Below are 24,721 nucleotides of genomic sequence, written 5' to 3'. Positions count from 1 at the left end.
CTTCACTGAATATTCCTTGTACCTCCTTAGTTATGAGCCATTTTAATAACTACTTTTAACAAACTATTATTATTATTATATTAAAATTTTTTTTATGTTTATTTATTTTTGAGACAGAAAGAGACAGGGCATGAACAGGGGAGGGTCAGAGAGAGAGAGGGAGACACAGAATCTGAAGCAGGCTTCAGGCTCTGAGCTGTCAGCACAGAGCCCAACGCGGGGCTTGAACTCACGAACCGCAAGATCATGACCTGAGCCGAAGTTGGACGCTTAACCGACTGAGCCACCCAGGCACCCCTATTATTACATTTTAAAGTAAATAGCTGAAGCCATGGAAAGGAGGGTTGCTCTCCCCGGTGCAAAACATCAGAGCACATCTTGGCCTGTCCAGAAGCTGGGAAGGTGGGCAAATGCTTCCTGGGTCCAGTTTTGCAGGAAGATCCAGAAAAGGCCACACTGGAAGCACAGATCAGCACCACAGGTCCCATGGGATACAGTGCCCCGGTGCTCAGCCACTGGGGGCTGCACCCAGGCCTGGGTCATTCAAGACCAGGGATCCTGAAAAGAGACACCCCAGTAGTCTTGCCAAAATTAGCAAATGAAAATACAGGATGCCCAGTTAAATTTGAATGTCAGATAAACAACAGAATGTTTAGTATAATTATGTCTCAAATATAGCATGGGACATACTTATACTAAAAATTTATTCATTGTTTATATGCCGTTCAAATGTAACTAGGCATTTGTATATTATGTGGCACTCCTACACTTCAGATATTGGCTGGAGAGGAAGAGCCACTCCTGCAATTGTTGTTTTGTTTTGTTTTCTGTTTATATTTTTAAAATTGTTAACACAAATTTCCACAGCCTTGCTAGCCTGTAACTGCAAATGAATTAACTTAAAAACAACCAATGTCCCTGGCCTGCCCATCTCCCAACACAAGACCTTGTCCCTCTGAGACTCCGCAGTGCCGGGGCACCCCAGAAGGTGCCAGGTTCTGCTCCTGTTTGAGTTCTGTGCCCACTGCCCCCCTACGCCACAGGAGGGCAGCGGTTGCCTGGCTGAGCGCTGTGCCTGAAACCCTGCCTCTGCGCCCTCTGCTGGTGAGCCCCAGATGGCAAGTGCGGGGGTGGGAGGATGCCCTAGGGCCCCGGGCCCCACGACCCAGGCAGTTGGGGGAGAGCTCCTCCGAGACTGGAGGAGGCCCCTTCTTCCACCTCTCACAGTCTGACAGCAGATGACCTCTCTAACTGCCCAGGCTCTGTCCTTCCTGCTTCATCTCCTCCCTCCACACCAGCTTTCTGGCTCTGTACACGGTACCTGAACAGGCAATGTTCAGCTGTGTCTCCTCTTGGTTCCCTCCATACCAAGGCTCAGCCTGGCTTTGTGCTAACCAGTAGCTCTTCCGAGTGCCAGGCAGGCCAGCTGTGGAAAAGCCCACAGTTACGGGTCACAGTCGGCCGCCCCTCCTGCCCTACCGCCCACACCATCCGGGTCCTCCCTTGCGCTGTCAGAGGAGCCTGAGTCCCTTGAAGCCCCCTGCTCTCGTCCCAGTAGATCCCCCCTGCTCTGCGGGGGATCCTTTTCAGAGAGGATGGCTTTTTCATCTTCTGTCTCCCCAGCCAAGCAGGACTGGGTCTGTCTTGCTGGCTGCCAGATCCTAGCATCCGGCACAGAGCAGGCACAGATCAGAGTCAACAAATACTATGGAAAGGAAGGTTGGGCGGCTGTGGAGGGCATGAGGGGTCTCCCTGGGTCAAAGGCAACGAGTGATTTTTTTTTTAAATAAAGACACTTTATTTACAGGTAATACAAAATAAACCACAGGACAAACTACTATGCACGGGGAGGGATGGCCCCCACAATAACCCCCCTCCCCATCCCAGAATAACTTATGTAAAAAATTAAAAAGGCCCTAGAAGGAGGGAAGGGTGGGGCTGGAAGCACCTTTGCTGATTGGGGATTGGGGCCGGTGGTCCTCGGCCATCCTGTTCCAGGGCAGAGTAGACCCTGGCTTGCTCCCTTCTGAGTCCTGCCTGGGCCTAGCAAGGAGGGGACACACTGCGAGGACAGTTGGTGGCTGCTGCAGAGGCTCCCGGGCCAAGGACCCTGACTTCTGACTCTGAAGGGTTGGAATAAGTAGGTAGGTAAGTGGCTGCGGGGGCGGGCATGGGGTTGGGGTTATTGCAATGCTCCAGCTGACTTCCTCCTGGCCCTGGATGTGGGGGTGCACCGGATTCCAGGGAGCAGCTGTGTGGGGGCAGGAATGTGGGGTCTTCAAAGCGACGATGTTGTTGAATCTACCACCTCACGGCCGTTGCAAACGGTGGGGACAAACTGGGAGCCAGACCCTAGGAAAGGAAGTCAGAGATTGGGGCCAACCCTCAGGTCCTTCACAGAGGCAGGCAGCAGGGCAAGCAGGAGTGTGGAGGGAAGTTTCCCGCCTTCACCCCTCCCTCTCCTATCCAGCCTCATCTAAGGATCTCTCCACCTCCAGCCAAGGAATCCCAGCAACCCAAGGAGTGGTCCCCATGTTGAGGAGCTGAGGCAGAGAGCGGGCTGCTTAGGGTGAATGCTGACCTTGGCCGAGGCTGGAGCTGGCCCTGGTGGCGGCACTGCTGAAGCGGCTGGTGGGTGCACGATGGCTAACCACGTTCTTCTGTGGCTGGAAAAGGATGATGTGCAGCTTGGGCGCAAAGAGACAGCCGAGCACCACAGAGCCGCTGAGGCTGACTGACACGCACATGGTGGTGGTCTGCACCTGGGATGGGTGAAGTCAAGGATGAGTCTGGCCCCATGACCCCTGTCAGGCTGCAGGGGTAGGGAGTAGGGGAGATGGTAAGCATCCAACACTGGGTCTTGGTCCATTTGCCAAGCCCCAAAGGATTTCTAGGAAGGTGGGCACAGTCCCAGTGTCAGCCTGTGAACCACCTTCCCAGGGAGATCAAAGTTCCAGCTGAGGGGGGTGAACATGCAGGGTTGCAGGAATGTATGTGTGCATCGGAGTGTGTCTGCCAGTGTGTGTATAAGTGTGTATCTGCATGCATATGCGTGCAGGTATGTGTGTGTGCATGAGTGTGTGTGTGTGCATGTGTGCATGTGTGGATACTGCGTGTGTGTGTGTCCAGGTTAGTCCTTAGCCAACTATGATTGGCATGCAAATGCAAATCATATGCAAATGCAGGCTGAGTCAGAGCAGATTCCCTCCCCAGCCCTGGCCTCCACCAACCAGGCAGGTGGCCCAGCAGGTGCAACAACAGCCAAACCCAGCCGCCCTGGCCCCCAGCACTGCCCACCATACCTCTGTCCTGGGGGAAAGGGCCTTTGCAGGGGCTCTTGTCTCGATTTTCCTGCTCCTTTAATTGTTAAGATTGTCAGTTCAGACCCTGCTCTACACTCCCAAGCTGAGTGACCTTAGGCAAGGGATTGAACCTCCCTGAGTCTCCGTTTCTTCGTCTGTAAAATGGGGAGAGCCACGGAGTTTACTCCAGAGTCGTGAGGATTCAACAAGATGATCCTCTTACTGTCTAGAGGACAGCTCATCTGTCACCTCTGCAGAGAGGCATTCCCTGACCACCCCCATTTAAAGCAGCCATGGCCCCCTAGAAGGTGAGGAGACCTATGAGACACTCAGTGCCAGTTGGAACTTTGCTTGGAAGCCACCAACTGGGGTACAGTTTCCACCTGCTTAAAACTCCCTCAACCCTATCCCCTAGATCTCCTACTGCTCTGTGCTTCAGCTTCTCTGCCTTTCCTGCTTTCATCTCTCAACCCCAGAGCTGCACAACTCCAGGGGCACTGTGCTACACTGCAAGGCTCCAAGAGGCATCAGAGCATGGTACCCTCTGAGGCCATGTGGCCTGATAGCCCACCATTCCCATTCCCACTTTCCACCCTCACCTCTGCCTATCTTGCACCAATTGTGCCTCCCCTCCTCAACAAGGGAGGTCAATGCACGCCCTCTGCTCCAATTGGCCTCTGTATTGACTGCCCTTCCCTACCTTCTCCATCCAACCTATTGAAACCTGCCTGTCTTGCAGAGCCCAGTTCAAGGACTCCTCTTCCAAGAAGCCCTCCATGATTCCCCCCCCCTCTCTCTCTCTCTCTCTCTCTCTCTCTCTCTCTCTCCACACACACACACACACACACACACACACACACACACACCACATACACACCACACACACACCTCCCTCTTCTGTGCTCTCACTAGGACCTAAACAAGTCAACAACATTTCCTGACTTAGTTCTTTAGTTGATCCCCTGGTCACCCACCCACTAGCCCAGGAGCTACCCAAGAGCAGAAACCAAGTGTCCCCTTCTGCAGCCAACCCCTCCATGGAGCAGGGCAGAGCATCTGCCCATCTGGACATATTTCAGTCCATGCCTCTCCTCGAGCTTAGGGGGTGACATCTGAGTCCTGAAACCTCAGCTCTAACTCCTCCACCTCCTTGTCCATTGTCTTAGTCCCCACTCAACCTTCCCACCTTCCCCTGGGATCCAGTCCCAACTGGGCCACTGCAAGCTGGGTGAGCTTTCAGCCTATTGGAGCCTCAGAGTTATCAGAAGAGTAAATGAGACACCAGGAAACAAGAGGTCCAGGACCCACCCCCAACCCCACTGCCACTCTGTGGCAGGTGGCTCACCCGGTAGTCACTGGAGGTGACATAGAAGATGGGCAGGAAGGCCAGCCAGATGATGCAGGTGGTGTACATGGTAAAGCCTATGAATTTGGCCTCATTGAAGTTCTCGGGGCACTTGCGGGTTTTGAAGGCATAGAGCGTGCAGAGCGCGATGAGGAGCACGTTGTAGGCCAGTGAGCCCAGCATGCTTGCATCTCGATGGTTGCAGCGCAATGTCACCACCTCCCGCCGCTCCGGGGCTGTCTCCTTGCCGGTGCCCGGTGCCTCCACCACCAGCCAGGCAGCCACAATGAGCAGCTGGCCCGAGATAAGCGCCAGGCAGATGGCCACCTGTGAGGCAGGACTGATGAAGCGTGGCCGCTGGGCTCCCTCCCGGGCCCCACCGAAGATGCGCGCGATGCGGTTGGTCTTGGTGAGCAGAGCTGAGTAGCAGACAGAGAAGGCGGTGCCCAAACCAAGGCGCCGTAGGGTGCACACAACCGTGGATGGCTTGGCAATGAAGATGAAGGTCATGCAGTAGCAGAGGAAGACACCGCCCAGCAGGATGTAGCAGAGCTCTCGGCCTGAGGCCTTAACCACTGGGGTGGCATTGTGCCGCACAAAGACACCCAGCACGAAGAGGGTGGCCAGGGCGCCTAGGCAGGCGATGGTGACTGGTCCCACGGCCCAAGCATCACCCCAGCGGATGTACTCCTGGGGCAGCTCAAAGCAGCCAGTCAGGCTGGCGTTGGGCCAGTAGCCCAGGCCACAGTCAGCACAAGTGAACTCGTCCAGCCGGTACTCGTAAGGCTGGCAGGGGATGCAGAGCCAGCAGCAGACCTCCCCTGGCTGCACACTCTTCACCTCATTCTGGAGACAGGGCTCACTGCAGCGAGACGTGGGCAGGGGGCCGGCCAAGGGCGAGGCCCATGGGATGAGGCTGGTGTCCAGGGTCAGGCCTTCGGCCCAGTAGCCCACCTTCTGGTAGCGATAGCGCCCACTGCCTGCCCGCAGGTAGGTGAAGATGTTGTAGCGACCAATACCATCACCAAAGCGGTCGAAGCGGACTTCATTGTGTGTGTCAGCTGGGCGGAAGGGGGCTGGAATTGGGGAGGGAAGAGAAGGTTGGATTGGTGGGTAGTCTTGATGTGACCTCCACCCTCACCCTAACATGGAACCCAGACCCCGACCTGAGGCCACTCCTTGTCCTTCTGAGCCCCATCCCAACACTAAAGCTGGACTTAACCCCAGCCATTGTTCTAAATGAGAGGCTACAACAAATCTCAACTCTAAACTCCAAATAAAACCTCAACCTCAAAGCCCAGGCATCTCCACAGACCTAATGTCCACACCAACGCCCAACCATGACTCCCCAAAACCTAGCTTTATGCCTAGTCTCCAGTAACTTCCAACCCAGACCCCAGACCCTAGACCCCAACCTTATCACAACACACACTGCAGCCCTCCCCCCAGACTTAACACGGACACCCTCACACCTAAATTCAGCCTCAGGTCCAGTCCTGGTCCCACTTAATTCTCTTGATGACAAGTCAGCTCTCTCCCCTCTAGTCCTAATACTCACATCAGTGCTAGCTGAACCCCAACTTTAGATGCGCTCATCACGCAGCTCACAAGGCACTTCTCTTCCCCATCTCCCCTCACCTGGGAACCTCACATCTCCCAGCCAGGCTCAAGAGGAAGCAGGACCCCTGTCATCCCAGGTCCCAGTGAGAAGTTGGGGTTCATACTAGCAGATGATATGCATAAGGCTCCATATGGTGAATGATGCAGCCTGGAGTCCCTTGCAGGTTCCATGCAACCCCTGCTCCTTCAAGCCAGCCTCAAAGTCCTCAGAATCCAACTCGAGCCCTCCAATAAATCCTACCTAGCTCAGTGGGCTGAATTGAGCCTTGCTCTGATGGCAACCTCATGCACCCGAGTCCAATCCTAACCCCTCCCCTGATTCTCCCACAACTCTGAATATAAATCTCATTGGAATTATTATTCATCTTAACCCTGGGCCAGTAGGCTTTGGGGGCCCTGGCACTGCTCCCCACTCCCTCCCTCCCACTGCTCCTACAGTGATGCTTCCTGAAGCACAGTGATGATTCTGAGGCATTCATTTTTCGTAAAGCTGGAACGTTTATTAAAATAAATTTTGGTATGAAGAGACTGTGGCCACCTTGAATAGAAAAATCAAGATGAGGAATAGAATTTTCCCAGAAAATAGAGTGCCACCTGATGCTCACTCTCAACCCACCCTTATTCTGACTCCCACTGATGTTTTGCTGCCTGAGAATGGGCTCGAGGGCCCCCAGTCCCTACTCTCCGCATGATAAAGAGGCAGGAGGGAGAGAGAGAGCAAGGTTCAAATAGGAACTAGAGACCCTCAGTGCAGGACGAGGCCAGAAAGTGAAACCTCAGCCCTGGCTCCAGTTGGAGTCCCCTCTCTCTAGCCATCCTTGTCCTGGATCACATCCCAGCCCTCCCCCACCCCGGGGTGACTCCCTCACTTGCTGTAGGCTACGTTTTCTTAGTCAGGTAATGGAACCTGAAGACCCCATCCCTCTTGCCTGCTGAAGGCCAGAAAACTGCTGGACACTAGCCAGCCCCATTACCATCAAACTTGACATTGAGCACGAAGTCCTTGTAGAGGCGGCGCCCGTTGACAGGCCGCATTGCATCGCAGAGGTGTGTGGTGTTGGGGCAGAGGGCTCGGTGCATGTTGTGCAGTGCATGGGCCATGGCATACACTGCGTTGACCACAAACATGATCTTGGACTCTTGCTCAAAGGGCACGGAGCGCAGCGAGTGGGCTGCACAATCTCGCCGCCGGAAGCTACAGCCAAACCTCTGCTCCCAAAACTCACGGAACCAGGGGTTCCGGCTGTTGTTCCAAGGGTCCAGGCTCTGGAAGTAAGAGGCAAAGTCGCTGATGGGATAGGAGGCCAGCTCGATAGTGATGGCGCCCTCAGCGGCCCCCTCGCTGCCGGCCACCACGCTCTCCAGGGCACCCCAGCCATCACTGGCCACCCAGGTGAAGCTGGCGTTGAGACGCCGGGTGGCCGCGAGGAGCTCGCGTGCGTCCTCGGAGCGGGTGAACAGGACAGCCACACGGGCACTGGGCTTCTGCAGTAGGGCTCGCACCACGCCTTCGAAAGCTGCGCGGCTCATGGCACGGCCCACCTTCTCCGAGGTGGCCACACAGATGTTGCGGGCACGGGCCTCCAGCTCAAAGGCTTCGATGCCTGTCTCACCATAGTCACCCTCGGATGCCACAGTGGACACATATGTCCAGTTGAAGAAGCGGAGAATCTCGGCCATGGCCTTGGCTTGGAAGAAGTCGGGGGGCACAGTGCGGGCAAAGTAGTCATAGCGGGACTTGTCGCTCAGCTTGGCACTGGTGGAGGCATAGCTGATCTGTGGAATCTGAAATAGCCGCAGGAGGTTGGCCACCTGGGGGACCAGTAGAGAGGGCCAAGATCAGAGATCAGGTCAAACTCGAAAGACAAATGTGTTCCTCACAGCTACTCGACCTTGGGATCAAGTGTCTGTGTAGTCAGCCCTGAGGTCTGCTTCTCCCCAAAGACCCATACCCTGTCTTGATGTGTCTTCCCTCTGGGGGTAGGGAGTGTTCCACTCCTTCCCAAGGGCTGGGAGAGAGAAGACCTAGGGCTGAGGCACCTGGCTCCGGAGCCACACCAGGACCCCTCTACTGTCCCCCTTCAGATGCAGAGCAGTAGCAAAAGTAGGGAAGGGAGGGCCCAAAGCTTGGGCTGGGAGAGGTTGGTACTTGGCTGCACAGGGCAGGGGGCAGGGCACTAGCTGGGATGCTCAGGGCTCTTGGGCTCTCTACCTATTTGGGGCAGGTAACCTTTCCCCAGAGTCCATCCTGATGGAATGATGGAGAAAGAAGGAAAAGGCTTCCTCAGGAAAGGAGACCCAGATCTTGGCTGCCATCGGATGGCTGAACTTGAAATAAACAAGGCTTCCTGCTTACCGCTGACCACCTGGCAGGCCATCTCCTACCCTTGGGTCCCTAGGACCTGCCCGCTAGAGTGGGAGACAGACAAGGACATGGTGGGATGGGTAGGTGAGAGCAGGACAAGGCCCAGGTTCCACATGTGGGAGGTAGGTCCTGCCTTTGCACCTGGGACACAGGCTCTTACTCTGACAGTCTCAATGCCTTCTCCTCTCGTACTTTCTGCCTCTGTGTCCCTGGGCAAGTTAGCAAACCTCCCTGAGCCTCGGTTTCTCATTCCTGCCTGATGAGGCTGCTGAGGAGGGAAAAATGAAAATGCATGTGAGGTCACAGTGCCGGGCAAAAGGAAGACGATAGGGGTTTGGGCAGGAGAGATGGGGCTGAAATGAGGAGGAATTATTAACAGGCAGGTTCAGCCTAAGATGAAGGGCTGGGCCTTGTTTTGACTCAGACAAGGAAAAAGCAGACCAATGTTGAAGTGTGGGCCCTGGTACAGGAGGCAGGCAGCTTGGGGTGGGAGGAAAGTAACTGGACTAGAGATGAATGCATGGAGCCCTAAGAACTGTGGAGAGGGTGGATGCTGGGAAAGCACCCTGGAGGCCCCTGAAAGCATCAGCAGGTGGGATGTGGCAGATGTGGGTGCCAGCACAGCCATACCTGTCCAAGTTGCTACTGGCCACCTCCAGCAGCTGGGACTAGCAGAACAGGTAACTCACTTCCTGCAGTAAGAGGATGAGGAGGCCTCCCCCATCCCAGGTCAGAAGCTGCCTCCACAGTTCAGACTCCTGCTTCATTTCTCCTGATTAAGTGTGCCAGGTCAGGGGTCCTGGCCCTGCCTCTGACTGCAGTGCCCTTAGCTGGCCTTGTAAAGGAAGCTGAAGCCCCAGCCAAGGCCCTCTGTGCAAATCCTAATCCTGATCCCAGTTCTGGCCTCATCTTCCGGCAACCTATTCTGGGCACCAGGCAGGTAAGTGTCCAGGCAAGAGGTGGGACCCAGTCAGGGAGGGGGAGGGTCCCACATGGGCTAAAGCAGCCACGCATGCCCACGGATATCAGCTGGGCCAGTCTGTGAGAAAGCAGGAGGGAGGGTCTCATTCCCTTACCTTCCCACCCCTGCAAATCCTGTCCCCCCAAAGACCCTAAGGGACCCTCCCCCCACTTCACCCATTCTGCTTCTCTTCCTCCGGGGGCCCCATCCCTGTTTCTCTTCTCTGGGATGCTCCTGGCTTCTATCTTTCACCCCTTTCTAGTCCATGGAGAGGTGATCTGACAGAGCTGGAGGCCCTTGGCTGTGAGCTCTAGGTGAATGTGTCCACTTTGCCAGTGCCTGCCACTCTTCAAGCCTCAGTTTCCTCATCTGTAAAATGGGTTAATAACAATAGCAGTTAATATTGATTATGCCTCTGACACAAGCTTTGCATGTATTACCTCATTAAATTTCCACCGCAACCTTAAGAGTGGCAAGTGTTATGAGTCCTGTTCTGTAAGGAGGAAACTGAGGCACAGAAGAGAGAAATAGCACCCAGTGTCACATAGTATGTCTGGGAGCCAGGATTCACACCTGGGGTTCTGATCCAAGAGGCCTGGCTATTAAGCTTCTTAGGACTCTTTAACATCAGCTGTGTGTGTGTATGTGATGCAAGTGGGATGTTTTCCTTATACAATTTCTAAAAGTCAGCCTGCATCATGTGACAGGGGCACTTTCTTGGTATTCTGTAAAAAGCTACTTAAAGGAAGCTCCTCGCCCCCCTTCTAATACATGGCAGCCTAGAGCCCCTGCTCAAAGGGAATTCTGGGCCCCTGCCTCTGGCCTCCCTCCCCAGTCCCCATTTGGGCAGCCCCACATACCTGAATGGAGACGTCGCTGTAGGAGCCGCCAATGACACCAGTGATGGCAGTGGGAGCATCACCGTGGGTGGCATAAGAGCCGTCGGGGCAGATGTGGCGTGAGCCATCGGCACCACGGCTAAGTGAGGCACGCACGAAGTCGAGTGCCTGCTCCAGGGCATGTGTGTCCTTGGAGCAGCTGTCGAGTATGTGCGCGCCCAGGCGCACACCCGGCAGCAGGCGTGGGTCACGGTTGATGCGGTCCAGTGCAAAAAGCATGGCCTCCAGGCGCTGGATGCCACGATGCTCATTGACAGGCCCACACTCCTCTGCCGGGCCGCCCTTCTGGTGTACCGGGAACAGCCCACCCAGGACCAGGTCCCCCTCCAGGGTCAGCACCTTCTTGGCGGGGCCCTCAGCCACAGTGCCCCATAGCAGAAGCAGTGCCAGGAGCCCAAGCAGTGATCCCATTGTCCCAAAGGGGATGGATGGGTCCAGCAGACCTGGGCCTCCAGAGGATGAGGGTAGAAGCAGCAAAGGCAAAGAAAGGAGAAAACAGGGACCAGGAAAGGACAGGCAGGAAGAGAGATAAGAAGGGGCCCAGCTCCTGCAGAGAAAGAGACAGACAGACAAACAGGGAGAGGTGGAACCCGAGAGTGGCTACCCCTTCTGACTCTGCCGTCCCCAATTCCCTCACCTAGGGACTTTCCTAGGGAGCCAGGGAGAGGTGGTATCACTAAGCTGAGAAGCTCCTGAGACACCCATTGACCTGTTTCTCAGCCTTGCCCTCATCTGGGTCTTTAGATGGCCTCTGTGCCCATTCCATACTCAGCAGAGAGGGAGGGAGGCAGAGAGTAGAGGCCCAGACATAAGTTAGGAGAACTCAGCTAACTCCAATCCTGCTGTGAATCAAAGAGTGTCCAAGACCTTGCACAAATCTCCCAGGACCCCAGAGTCAACACCTTTGCATCAGGAGCCAGGTTAGAGTATAAACTTAGGGGTCCAATCTCTATCTTGAATCTTGCATTCCCAGAAATGAGCCATTGTGCCTGAGAAACCACCACAGAAGAGGGAAGGAAAAATCTCCAAAGGGTAGTCTCCAACTCCTAGAGAGCCTGGAACCCAGGGTGAGCACCCAAGGGTCCTAGCCTCTAGTTCTTAAAAAGCCATCCCCAGAGCCCCTGACTGAGGATGTAATAGAGACTCTAGACCCTGGAAGTTTGACAGCAAGGTGGAGAGGTTGGCCCCAGGGAGGGAAACTGAAGTGGCCACAGGTCTTAAGTCAACAGGAAAAGTCAATGTGAGCATATGTGTGTGTCCAGGGACAGGGTCAGTTCATCTAGTCAAAATCTCAAAATTGCTCAAGGTGAGACTTTTGGGCACCTCAGCTCTGCATAGAATGCCGTTTGAGACTTTATGCCCCTGTGTTTTCTTCAGCTCAGAACCAAGCATCAGAACCATCTCAGAACCATCTCTAATCTCCTTATCCTCATCCTTTCCCTATCCTGTCCACCCTGGCCCTGGCCCTCAGGGACCCCTCCTTCCCTCTTCCACTCTGCACTTCATCATTTGTGCCCCAGCTACCCTCCCAGATGCCCACCCCACACAGGCTCTCACAATCACGCAGGCTTGGGAAGGCTAGGAGAAGGAAACTGAGGCTGAATAAGGTTAGCCACTAGTTCAAGGACCCCATGTCCTGGCACAGAGACTGGGGTTCTTCACTTTGCCCCTCAGCTCCCCAGGGTTAACCTCCCACTGGTGCCAGGGCAAGGAGACTGGGATCCTGTGGGTACCGGGAAAGCAGCAGTTCAACCAGGCAACCAGGAGAGAGAGGCAAGCATGAAGACCAACACAGATGAGGAAAGGACCCAGATGGGGGCTGAGGTCCAAACGGGTCAAAACCACAAGCCTCCCACAGGGGCGGCCAGGACCCAAATTCAGACAGGGACAATACCCTGAAGGGAGATAGAATCCCAGAGGCGGGCAGCCAGGGGGCCTGGGCAAGGAGTGATTGAGACCCGCAGGCTGACACAAAGATAGAGGCACAGACAGAAAGACAGACCAAAGGATGTAAGGAGAGGAGGAACGAAGGAGCGTGATGCAGGGCGTGCGTTCTCTGGGGAAGAAAGGCGGGACGCCTGGGGTTGTCTTCCCGCTTCCCAGAGCTCCTGGCGAGCTCTGGCTGGACGCCCCGGCCCGAGCGCCCCAGAACTCGAGGGCCCGCGGGACGCTGGGACATGGGGTCAGGCTCTATAAGGTCGGCGGCGGCCGCGGCACCACGGGCTTACCCTACCTGGCGCGCCCGACTCCGGCGCGGAGAGAAACGGAGAGGAGCCGGGGGCGCAGGGTTCCAGCTCTCGCTCACTAGCTCGCTCTCTCGGCAGCTCTGCGCTCTCCGTCCGCTCGCTCGCCCGGCCGCTTTCAATCGCGGCCCGCCCCGCCCCTGGCCCCGGCCCGCCCCCAGCCCCTCCTCCGTTCCTCCCCACTCCGGATCTCCCGCTCCCAACCCGGCCTCCGCCTCCCTCCAGACTCCTGCACCGCTCCTTGCCCTGCGCCTCCCGCTTCTGTTCTTCGCGGGGCTTTCGTCCCGGAGCTGTCCACCGCGTGGTGCTGAATCCTCGGGCGCTCCTGCTATGCGCAGGAGCAGGTGCCTGCCTATCTGCCCCCTCTACCCCGCGGTCAGACTGCATCCCACAGAGCAGCGGGCACGGGACAAGGGACACGGGGCTGGTAAGGTCACTGAGCCCCAGGAGGTGCGCACAATGTTATGGCGTTCCATCTTTGAGAGCGGAGGGGCTAGCCGTAGGGTCCAAAGGTGCCATTGGGAGATAGGTAAGGGGGCATGTGGGAGATAGGTAGAGAGCTTAGCCTGCTGCGACGAGTCTTTCCCTGTCCTCACATCCATTCTCTCCATCCACAGACTGCAGTTCAGTCCACATGCCAGGCCTGGGGTAGGGGCATATGTCTTTGGCCCCACGTGAGAGCTGGGGCCTGAGTCACTAGAGGAAGAGATGGGGGGGCGGTCAGAGGAGAATGGGGCCTCCTCTTCCTGCAGATGACCTTTAAAGCTGCTATCCGCCCCCTATACACACCCCGCCCTGACCTCCTCCCCCACCAACCTCCACTAATCCCCACCCTCATATACAAATATTTATGGCAAAGATACATCAACCTGGGGTGTGTGGGGGGTGCTACAGAGCCAATGACTAGGGTCAACTCTAAGGGACATGCTGGGGCTGGCAGGGGATCTGGGAGGGGAGGAGGGGTGGGGAGGAGGCTCCTGAAACTGGCTGCTGCGTAGGAGGGAACAGGAGCTGGAGCCCGAGCAGAGGGAGGACAGCTCTGAGAAGATGCTCTTGACTCTTCTTCTCTCCTGCAGCAGAATGGAGAAGGACGCCCCCATGGGTAGAAGGTGGTGGATAAACTGCAGCCCCTGATTGTGCTGAAGGGTTCGGGGGAGGGGGCCCACACCCAGGTTTAGCCCTGGAGCCTGCATGAAGCATGCACACACTAGGTGCTAAGGCACACAGCATCCCTATATCTGCTCCCCTGGCACTGCCCTTTCTTCCACAGGTGTCAGCAGAGGCAAAGCTAGCTCAGACACATGCTAATGAGCCCATGCCAAGCCCAGGTCCCTCTGGCACATGCACCTACATGTGTGTTTGGCAGTTAGGGGGGAGGGGTGTCACCAAGAAAGGATAGACTTTATCCCAGGATGCAGAAACCCAGTACCCCCACTGGGTTGGAAAGAGCACGGCTGTGAAACACACACATCAAACACAAACTCCATTGCTAATGGGAGGTAGGTGAGGTGACAGCAGAATGAGGGTTCAGAGCTGTCAGACAAGGCTGGGGAGACAGATATGTTGTCTTCCAGCCCTGGCTACTCTCATCCTCTCTGGCTGGTTCAGAGCAACTGCTGCCTGGGGTAAGTGAGTGATGAGCTGGGCCCTTGGACCAGAGGGGTTGATAGCAGCAGGGTGCTGAGGTAAGAGGACCACACAGCAATCCCTGCCCCCCTCACTAAGACAGCCTCACAAAAGACACAGGGCTTTAAACACAGCACCAGTCCCAGAGGCCCATTATGCGGCCCACAGAAGTGGCCTACACAGTCCCACTGCAGCACATGGACATGCGTGTATGTTCACATGTATGTACCCAGCTATGCAGCCACCACTCCCAGCCGTGCACACAAAGACACCCAGCCTTACAGAGTTGTATATATGGACATGGCCACACACAGAGAAGTACATGCAACTATACGCACAGATGTACACACAGCCATAATACATAACTTTACATGCAGACAAACAGCTGTATATATAGACACCCCATCATATACATATAACCATACACATGGACATATCTACACATATATAACTAAACTCACAGACACAGATGCACTGACCTATAGCTTTACATGTGACACACAGAAAAGCACATAGCTTTACATGTGAACACACAATACAGCTGTATACAGACACACAGCTACACACAGATAGATGTATATGGACAAAGCCCCCACAGTGATGCTCCTAGACAGCCAGTCTCACACCTCTGTCAGTACCATCACATATAGTTAAGACACATAAAGCACAGTACCACGTGCACATAACCACATAGCCATCCACACAAATACAGCCACACCCAGCCACAATCACATCCTAATGCCTACTTGGGCACAGCTTCACCTGAGACCACCATGAACAGACCCACCTTAGTTACACACACAGAGCCAAAGGCATGTGTGCATGTGTGTGCAGTTACACACAAAGGTACACAGACACTGGCAGGCACAGCAGGGATGTCTTCACCTGCTAACTAGATACCAGCATGAGCATGGGCACACTTGAGCTACAGATACAAAGGCATCCCTTGGAAGCAAAGGCAGGCTGTGAGCTCCCCACTCCTGGGCCCCAAAGGGCACCCCATGCTTGGCCCTTACTCCCCTTGACTTGCTCTGCCTGTTTCCCAGCAGCCTGGGGAGCCTTTGGGGCTGCTGCAACGGAGAAGCAGCTGTCAACTGGAGCCAAAGAGCAGGGAGTGGAGGGCCTTCAATACCCCACTTCCTCCTCTCACCCCAGGCTACCTTGACATATTCCCTCCTCTCCCCAGGCTAGGGGTACTTCTGCCCACCCCCAACCTATCTGCACAGGGCTCCTCAGGGTGAAACAAATACACAAATGCACAGCCCAAATCCAGGTGAAACAAGAAAATTATACGCTTTATTCTGGTTCTGGAAGCTCCAATGTGAATCTGAAAAAAGATGTCAGAGGGGCAGTAGCCCCAGGGTCTGGGTGCAGATTACAGTCCCTGGCTCCTTTGGCCCTGGGAGCCAAAAGTGTGGTAAGAAGGCTTAGCTAGAGCCCAGGGCAGTGGAAATCAGGTCCCCCTGAGGCCCCAGGCCCCACCCTGGGCCTGAGAGGTGAAGGAGGAAGAGGGCTGGAGAGTCTGCTCAGTTCCTTAGCGATTGTACCCCAGGAGGGTATGAGCCTAGGGTTACTCCTCACCCTTCTCGGGGGTACTAGGTTCCCGGGGCCACTTGGCAGCCCCTAGGAGTTCAGCCTCAGGGCTCAGCCTTGGCTCTCCCAGGGGTCCCTCGCCTTCCAGGTCCAGCTCCTCAAAAGATGAGCCACTGGCGCCCGACTCGCTATAGCTGTGCTCACTGCGGGTGTCACCATCGTCCCAGCCACGGCTGTTCACCCCAGGGGACAGTGTGGCAGCTGAAGTCTCCCGGCTGCCAGGACCAACCTCCAGGCTTACAGAACTCGTGTCACTCATCGTATCAGCTCCTGGACCAGGAAGAGGGAGTACACATTAGCTAGGACCCCCATGCCCTCCCCTCCTCCAGGGAGAGGACAGAGGCCTTATCACTTGTTCAGCAATCCAGCATACATAGTGTGCTCATGAATAATAAAGCGGGCCCTGGCTGAGGAGACTCTTGCAGCTGGCCTCTGGCCTCTGCCCTGAGCAGGGCTGCACTGACAGGGCAAAGGAAGAGAGGGTGAGGGAGGGCAGTCAGCTGTGCACTCCTCTCCCTCCCCTGAAATAGCCTCACAGCTCCCTGCTCGCCCACAAAGCCTGCTGCCCCACCCCCACCCCCCAACAGTCCATTAAGGACCACTCAGCCCTGAGGTGAGGAGCTAAGGGTAGAACAAAAAGACTCAAGTACTGTCCCCTCCTCCACCCCCCATTTCAGGCTTAGAGAAAGGTTTGTTCAAGGCCAGCTACAGACAGTGCCTACAAGGCATGAGGACAGGAGAATGGACCAGGAGGCCTACTCTCTTGTCCCCTCCCCCATGCAGGGCTCCCCAAGGAGCAGCCGTATCCAGGAAGGCAGCTGGCCTCAGCCTCTGGCCCACAGAGCCCTGATTTGAGGAGGCAGCTAGGGCAGGAGTGGGATGGAGAAGTCCTAGGAAACCAGCTGCAAGGAAGGAGGGTACTGGGATAAAGCATTTTAAAGGCTTTCTTCCCATATGCATGGGTCATCCCAGAGGAGCCCTTAAATATCTCCAACGACTGGTGATTCCTGAGCCGCAAGGCAGCAGAAGGGGACCAGGAGAGCACTCTGAGGGCAGCTGGAGAGCCCTGAGACAGGGGTGATGGTCCAGGTCCCTCCCAGTCTGTTCCTCCCACCCCTAACACATCCTCCAGGCAAGCAGACACTTCATCTGCCCTCTTCAGGAGTAACCCTTCAATTCATCTCCCCAGATCAGAGAAACTGACAACAGTTGGCAGGGGGCAAGGAGGGACAAAGAGCTCAGGCCTGCTGTGTAAGAATCCAGATTGAGAGAAGGCTGATATGTCTCCCTTCCTATGTGAGAGGGAGAGGGGCAGCTGTCAAACATCACAGAGGTGAAGGGTGGGGCAACTTCCCCAGATCCTGTCTCCATGGTGATGCAGCCCTGAGCCAGGAGCAGCTGGGGAATGCTTGGCATTTGGACTTGGCCTGGAACTTACACTGTGCCTCAGATGGGGACTAGTGTAAGGATGGGGAGACTTGGAGTCCGCTTTCCAGTCCCCTTGGCCCTGAGAAGATGTCCTTTGGGCCAACTGGCAGAGGTGAAGTGGACCCTGGAAGTGCCAGGCTTCTGGTCCAGGGCCCTCTTCTGGCTGGGCCCCAATCATGACGCCCAGAATAGAGGCATCCATGAGTGACCTTGGGTTACATCCTGAGTTATGGGTGGTTCCTTCTGACTCTGGGGCAGGACTCCAGCCTCTTAGTCACTCCTTAAATGATAACCAGTGCACCAGGGGCTGTAGGCCTGAAAAGAGCAAATGAAATGGGGCCCCCAGGCCCCATTAAACTGTCATGTTCCACCAGCCCACTTACCCAATGGCTCTCTTGGGATCTGGATATGGGAACCTGCCTGCTTAGCTGCCAGCTGCCTTCTCCTCCCTCTCCCAGCTCCTAGGCTAGGGGTGATCAGAGGAAGGAGCCCAGGGAGGCCCCTTCAGGCTGGGGCCCAGTATGCTGGGATAAGGACAGCCCCTGGGGACATTTCTGGCAAATGAGTCCAAGGCAGGGAAGTGGCATCCCTCTAAGCCTACCAAGGTCTGCACCAGAGGAAGTTCCAGAGTCTTGGGCCTGTGTCCCAGGGCACAGGAGGCCTGGCAAGGAAGAATAGCACCTAAGTCTCTAGGGCTGCTGGGGCAGGGAATGAAGCTACCACCTTCACCCCAGTCCCTCCTTCCTCCAATGCCCACAGCCAGTGCAGGGAGATCAAATATTCATTGCTTCTCTGGAGCTAAATAATACATCAATGTAATAACAGGCATAAGGCAGCTAATCATCCCCTTTCACCTCCTAGCCCAAGTGGAGGCCCCAGTAGGGAGGCAGGCAGGGGCAGGCCAAGCCCGGGGCAGCCAAGTACCCAGCACACACTGCCATGCAAATGACATGCACCTGGCAGACACATGCTCAGAGTCCGCCCTGGGTGTCAGGGCAGACTCTGTCAGAGGTGGGCAGACCCCTTGGTGCCCCCACCAGGGAGTGGGCCGGCAGGCTAGTGGGGAGGACAGGCCAAGGCTCTGGGGGCGTGGGAGCCACGGCTGCAGCCAGCTGCAGCAGGTGCCAAGCAGTCCTTCAACACCCCTGGCAGGCAGTGTTTGGGAGAGAAGCTGGGTGGGTGGGCCAAGGACGGGGGGCCGGGGTGGGGTGTAAGCAGCACAGGGAGGTTGAAGGAAGGTCAAGGCACTCCCCCTTCCTTTCCTGGGGACTGCCTGGGCCTGGTGACCTTGTGCCATGTCTTGTGCCCACAGTAGGGGCACTGAAGAATGTCTGCTGGGCTCCACCAGGCGGGTGGAGCAGTGCCCCATGGAGATAATTAAGTGGCAGATGAAGTTAACTGTGTTGGACACGGCCTCTAGGGAGTGGAGACTGACTCTCAGTACCCCCACCCCCTGCTACAACGTACACCACTCTAGGGTGACCTTGGCTATGGAAGACTGGCTGGGCAGACGAAATCTAAAGAGAGAGGGACAGCTGCTCTTCTCCAGCCCTGTACCACTCCCACAGGTCTTGGGCCTCCAGAATCGATTACACAAGGCTCCACGAGCATGGACAAGGGCTGGATTCCTTAGGATATTACCAGCAGGCCCCCTTGCTCCTGGGAACAGCCCAGGGTCGGAGAGGTGATGGAAGGGAGGGGGGCTGAGAGCAGGCAAACCACCAGCTGGCCTGGACTTGGGATATGAAGGCTGGCTCTGGTGGAAGGGGCAGGCACTGATCTTCTGGCTGCCCTCTGCATGCTCTCTGGCTGCTCTTCAGAAGGGAGAAAGCATCCTTCTTCTGGCTGGGTTCCATACCGGGGGACAGGAGAACAACCTGTTCCCCTCTGTACCTTCCAGATCCAGTGCCAGGCTTACTCCCTGATGAGCCCCACCCAAGTGATGCTTTTCCCAAACAACTGCATCCACCTCCCATGAGCATCCAGCTGTCTGTGAGCTCAGTTTCCAAGGGTACTCCCTGTTGCATCTGAAGGGAATCCAGGCAGGGTCTTTGTATCTGTGTTGCCAGGGGTAACATGTGTAAATCCACATCTACATGGATCCATGTATCTGGAAACAGGCAATTCTGCATGTGGGTCCGGGGTAGGCACGTCTCCTTCCTCCACCTCTGTCAAGCTTAGCCTGGACACCCACAGTGCCAACCCAGCCATGGAGGAGTCTCCTAAACCATGCCCCACATGTCCAGGGAGAGGCTCCACAGAGGGCCCCACCATCCATACCTGTGCCATCCATCTGGGCGTCAGTGGCCTCTGTGGGCCCTCGGCTTTTCCGCTCTGTCTCCTTCACCTCAGGCACGTAGAAGTCTCCCTGCCGTGCCAGCGGGCACATGAAATAGATCTGGTCTTGCTGGTAGATCTCTAGCCGAGGGTGGGCACACAGCTTCCGCCCCTTGTTGGAAAGTGGCAAAAGGTGGAATGAGACCTATGGGGCTTCTGACCCACTTGTTCCTGAGAGGCCCTAGGAACTGTCGATTGTGCATTCCCTCCCAGGGGGCTGGCTCTGTCTCCTAACTCAATCTCCCCCAAGTGCCAAACCTCTGCTGAGGGAGGCACACACAGAGCACCCTAAGAGCAGGGCCCCATACTCCAGGAGGCAGTGGTCTAACAAACAGGAGTCCTTTGGACAACACCCTGGGGCGGGTGCTAAAAGAATCCAGGGGCCTGGAACCACTGGTCCTATCTGTATGCCTGAAACCAAAAGACTGTTGCAGAAAGCAATGGTCTCAAGGAGCCATGAAGCTTAGCGCCCCAGACTACCCCAGGGACAGGGACACCATGAACTATGGCCCCAGCCACCCAAGCCAAGCCAAGTTGTGACCTGCTAGGTTTCCCATCCCAGGATCCTCAGGCCCTGACGTCCTCTCCACCCTGGACAATGTTGACTGACCCAGAGATATCAGAAAGGAAAGGTCACTGCCCCTGACCTTTAGGCTTCCAGCTCCTGCCCTTGCAGACATGTTACTGACAAACCCTGGACAGGGGCTCCCGGCCAACTAAACCCCTCTTGCACTCCCATTCCCCTACCAGGTCAGGTCTATGCCAACCTTCAAGGCTACCAGATATGGTTGGTTCCCACCCCTTCTAGCACCTTCCCAGAGTTTCAGCCAAGGGGAAAGAGGCAGACCCTAAGCTGGAGGGGCAGGCAGGACAAGTAGAACTAGCACTGAACATCACCCCAATTCCCCAGGGAGCCGAAGTACCAGTTTATAGGGCCCCAAGTTCTGAGACAGGCACTCTACTCCCCTCTGCCTGGACACAAAACCCAAAGATCTCCCCACCCCCAGTGTGTGTGGAAGGGGGCAAAGACACATGCCAGAGTTGTACTGAGGCAGTCAGAAATACTCACAACAGGGGTCAAGCCCATTTTGCTCCCCAGCCTGCCCCCCTTTCCTGCCATGGAGTGCAATTACCCACTAAGATGACTGTGAGGCCCCTGCCCTATCACTGCTCACCCGCCAGCCTTCACAACACGACTATTTATAGCACATGCCCGGCTCTCATCATGAGCTCTGAAATGAGCCTTCCACTTAGCAGTAATGAAAGACTTATTGCCTGGTAGGGAGAAGCCACTCTAGGACTCTACTTGTCCACCTCCCTGGCCAACATTAGGGTTGAGGAACCCCTTCCAATTAAAGCAGTGAAGAAGGGTAAAAATGAACCCCCCAGGGAAAGAGAAGAGGAAACGTGAGCCTGGAAGGTTTATCAGCCAGGGAGTCCAGCAGCCAGAAGGGACAGGGTATGTCTGGGACCCCGCAGGGTAAGTAGATGGCCTGGCCAAGGTCCACCTGCAGCTCACCTCACCTGACTCCATGGGTAATGCGGGCAAGGCCCTGTACCCTAAGTCTCCATGCGCTCAAACACTGCAGGGTCAGTGAAGGAAAGTCATTATTTTCAATAGTTTGAGTCCAGTATTTTTTGCCAATCTGGGGTGCTCTTCATGCTACCTCATGAGTCCACATGCCCAGCTCCTCCCATCTCCACATACACCGATGGCTGCCTCTGCTTTTCCAGCTACCCACACACTCACTCAGCCCTGGTCCTCAGGAGGATGAACAAGAACACGACATCAGGAAGTAGGAGCTACCAGGCTCTGGGGGTTACTCTAATGCCAGCACTGGGAGCATCTGCCAAACCTGAGCCCCCCTCAGTGAACTATGCCATGTCACAAGTCCAGGGTCGGGGGGTCTCCCTGAAGAAAGTCCAAGTCCTTCCTTGGCAGCTAGAGGGAAGAAAAAGGTCCCCGAAACCAGTCAGGGCATAGCTTTCACCAACATGCCCATGCTCTGGGTATTCAAAAGGTGCAGAGGAAATCTGCTGAGTGGTCATCAGCCACCTGGTAGTCCATATCTCAAGGGATGTACAATTTTAGCTTTGGGAGATGCTCCCAGGAACAAGAGTCTGTGCCCACCGAGAAATTCCAGGGACAATGGAACCCTACGCCAACTCTTGTCAACACTCAAACCACCTGCCTGGCTTCCCTTCTGGAAGTAACAGGGATGATAAGAGAGAGTAGTCCTTTTTTCAGTCTCCCCTCTAGGCTGGGCATCAGGGTGGGCAGTACCAGGCAGCCACCCTTACCACCTGCTTTGCCAGCCCCCTCATTGGCAGGCGAGAGGCAGCTCTGTGGCTGCTCTGCGCATCTGCCTCCTCCGGAGAGCCCGGCTCTGAAGTTGCCTGGCTGTGGACAGCCTCGTTGCCATGGAAACTGCATCCTCCATCCTTGCCATCGCCTTCATCTCAAAGCCATCGGGGAGAACAGAGGAACAGGGGAGACAGAGGAGAGAGAGAGAGAACTGGCCTGGCTACACAGCCCTTCCTTCCCTGTCCAGCTCTCCCTCCTTATAGCATCCCACACAAGGAGTGCCAGCTGCCCATGCCTGCCCCCAGGCCCCTGGAGGGGCAGCCTCCCACCCAAGCCCAGCCTGGCCCTCCCCCCACCACCTGGGGGCCCCTGGCCCTCCCTGGTGGAAGGAGACAGGGAGCTAATTAAAAATCTCACTGACGGCTCAGCCTCAAATCATTTTAACACATGCCAGGTCCTGTCAAAATTCAGACTCGGGGCAAAGGAGAGAAGCAGGAGGAAAGCAAAGGTGCAAACTTCCAACTCAGGCCCATAGGCAAGGGAGGGGTTTATAGTTGTCCCTGTAGCCTCTCCTCAAGCCCCCCTCCATGTTCTGCCCCCAGAGCAATAATGAGCCCAACCAGGGCTGGGGGATGAGGGACAGGACTAGCCATAAGCCCTGTCCCTAACGGATTAGGCAGAGGACAAGCCTTGCCCTGCCCCCCCGCCCCCTGCAGCCAGGTAGAGCCTCTGAGGGAAGAGAGGGTAAACCATGGGCCAGCTCTCAGGTCCTTGCTACACAGAAGGAGCTGTGACCTGGGATGCATGTCGATGAGCTGATAAATATTGGAAAATCATTGGAGAAAGGCAAGACCAGCTGCCTCTCCCTCAGCTAGCCCCAGGGAGCCCTTGGAGAACAGACTGCCAAGGGACAAGGACACCAAGTCAATGCCACACTGACTGGTACTGCTGGGCAAAGGGGCCTGGATGGGCCTGGTGTCCTTCCAGCCCTGGGCACACCCCCTCCCACAGCCCAGATAGCCAGAGGCTCCAGGAAGCATTAGCAGGACAGGGGAATCTACTCTGGCCACTGAAGCCACCGGCTATTTGATGAAGCCACAACCCAAAGCAACTCACTCCCACACAGAATCAAGGAGACCACAAGGTCTCTCTCCTTGGAGGGAGAGATGCAGTCATCCACAATCCTTCCCACCTAATAGGAAAAAAGTCACTATGCCAAGGGGCCACCAGGAACTGCTAGAAACTGGATTCAGGAGTTCTAGTTCCTCAGACACATCTCCAAGGCTTACCTCCCACCTGGGCTTTTCACAGAAGAAACAAGAGGGGGACTTGGAACACCACCCATAATGCAGGGATTTCCAGGAGACCTGTCAACGGCACTTCCTCCAATACCACTGCTGCACTGACATGGGCTCATCCCCCTAGGGGTGCTGATAGACAAGGGAAGAAACGGTGTACACAGGCTGCCAGGGTGCCACTGCCTCAGCTACCTTGGTAACACACCATATATTCCCTTCTCACCTCAGGCTGAGCTCATTACTGGGTGGGTGGAAGGCAAGGATTTTGGCCCATGCAGCTTAGGGCTCCTACAGAGGCTTAGATGGTCATGGTGGGCCAAGGTTTCCCCATGCCACCCGCAGTGCTTCCCTTGGTAGTTCATACTGCATCAGGAGAGGGGAGGATGAGAGTAAGAGAGAAGACCTGAACTACTCTCATTTGGGCACCAACCAACCCATGCCCTTGGCTTTGGCTAGATGTGGGAAGGGGATGTGGGGCAGAAAAGGTCAGGTCCAAGTGGAGACTGAGGTTGGATCATACTCCCAACCTGCCTGGATGCTGGGTCTGCTCAGAGCTAGGTGGACTCAAATCCCCAAAAGGATGAGGCAAAGGGTACAGGCCAAGGATTGGGTCACACATCTCCCACCTGCATTTGAGACCCAGAAAAAGATGAGTTCTGCTATGTTGTCTCTACCCAATCACAGCCCTTTGCCTCACTGGGGTGAGGGGCTCTGAGCCTCCCTGTTCACCCTGAGCTGCCCAGTCCTACCCATCCCTCCATTCCAGGCTGGACAGCTGGGCAGCTACAATGCCAGCAAACAGCTGTTGCATCCCACCCGAGGTGGTGGCATCTCCTCACTGGGTGAAGTGAGGCATGCTCATTTTTAATTACACAGGCACCAATGTGCACCCGCCTGCACACAGCACTCCCTACAAATGGGGGCTCAGACCCTGGAGGCCCCTTAGGCAACTGGTCTGCATCACACGTGCAAAGTGATGGGGGAGGCACAGCAGGTGCTGCTACAGCTAGAATGTGGCACATTGTTATTATTCTGCCCAGGAACTTCCATCAACTTCCCTCTCCCTGGCTGTCTCTCATCCCCACTGGGCCTCCCAACAGCCTCTGGCCCAGAACTTAAACCTGTCTGTGGAGTGGGAGGGGATAGCACGAGATAGCTCTGGGGTCCCTGCAGTGCCACCAGGGAGAGCCTGCAGAAGGGTGGGTGAGAACCTCCCCCCGCCACTTGTAGCAGGAGGGCTCGAAGCTATGAAAATGATGGGCAAAGGAGACAAAGAGTGAGATGGAGCTGCCAGGGAGGGGAGCGAAGGGGCAGAAGTGGCAGAGAGAGCTCCAGGCAAGAACCCAGAGCCTAGCTATTGATGAATAGATGGCTTCTCTATGGGTCTCAATATTCCCAA

General features: G+C 55.8%; 2 protein-coding genes across 20 annotated transcripts in view; both read right to left on the bottom strand.

The window, feature by feature from the left end:
- Positions 1-1,777: 1,777 nt before the first annotated feature.
- On the bottom strand, positions 1,778-15,549 carry GRM2 (glutamate metabotropic receptor 2). 7 transcript variants are annotated; one of them, XM_060631139.3, is made up of 6 exons: positions 12,940-15,549; positions 10,454-11,039; positions 7,242-8,079; positions 4,648-5,723; positions 2,582-2,762; positions 1,778-2,352 (listed from the first exon to the last, which is right to left on the bottom strand). In XM_060631139.3, exons 2-6 carry the CDS (start codon positions 10,901-10,903, stop codon positions 2,279-2,281), a joined length of 2,619 nt encoding a protein of 872 aa, XP_060487122.1. In that variant the 5' UTR covers positions 10,904-11,039; positions 12,940-15,549; the 3' UTR covers positions 1,778-2,278. The 7 variants fall into 7 exon arrangements, 6 of the variants coding, with proteins under 6 accessions (XP_060487122.1, XP_060487121.1, XP_060487123.1 ...); XM_060631138.3 differs by lacking the exon at positions 12,940-15,549 and adding an exon at positions 12,726-12,909; XM_060631140.2 differs by lacking the exon at positions 12,940-15,549 and having other exon boundaries at positions 7,242-8,052; positions 10,454-12,910.
- Positions 15,550-15,629: 80 nt separating this feature from the next.
- TEX264 (testis expressed 264, ER-phagy receptor) overlaps positions 15,630-24,721 on the bottom strand; it is a 30,838-nt gene continuing 21,746 nt past the window's right edge. For 12 of the 13 annotated variants that reach the window (XM_078443036.2, XM_060631152.3, XM_060631144.2 and 9 more), the window contains 2 exons: positions 19,663-19,831; positions 16,231-19,492 (listed from right to left, as the gene is read on the bottom strand). In XM_078443036.2, coding sequence (XP_078299162.1) covers positions 19,020-19,492; positions 19,663-19,831 — 642 coding nt within the window. In that variant the 3' untranslated portion in view covers positions 16,231-19,019. The other variant, XM_060631153.2, reaches the window with a different exon arrangement.

Source organism: Panthera onca, chromosome A2, assembly GCF_046562875.1.
Source record: "Panthera onca isolate mPanOnc1 chromosome A2, mPanOnc1 haplotype 2, whole genome shotgun sequence".
Lineage (NCBI taxonomy): Eukaryota > Metazoa > Chordata > Mammalia > Carnivora > Felidae > Panthera > Panthera onca.
The sequence above is the reverse complement of the archived record's forward strand: the minus strand, read 5'-3'. Positions and strand labels throughout refer to the sequence as shown.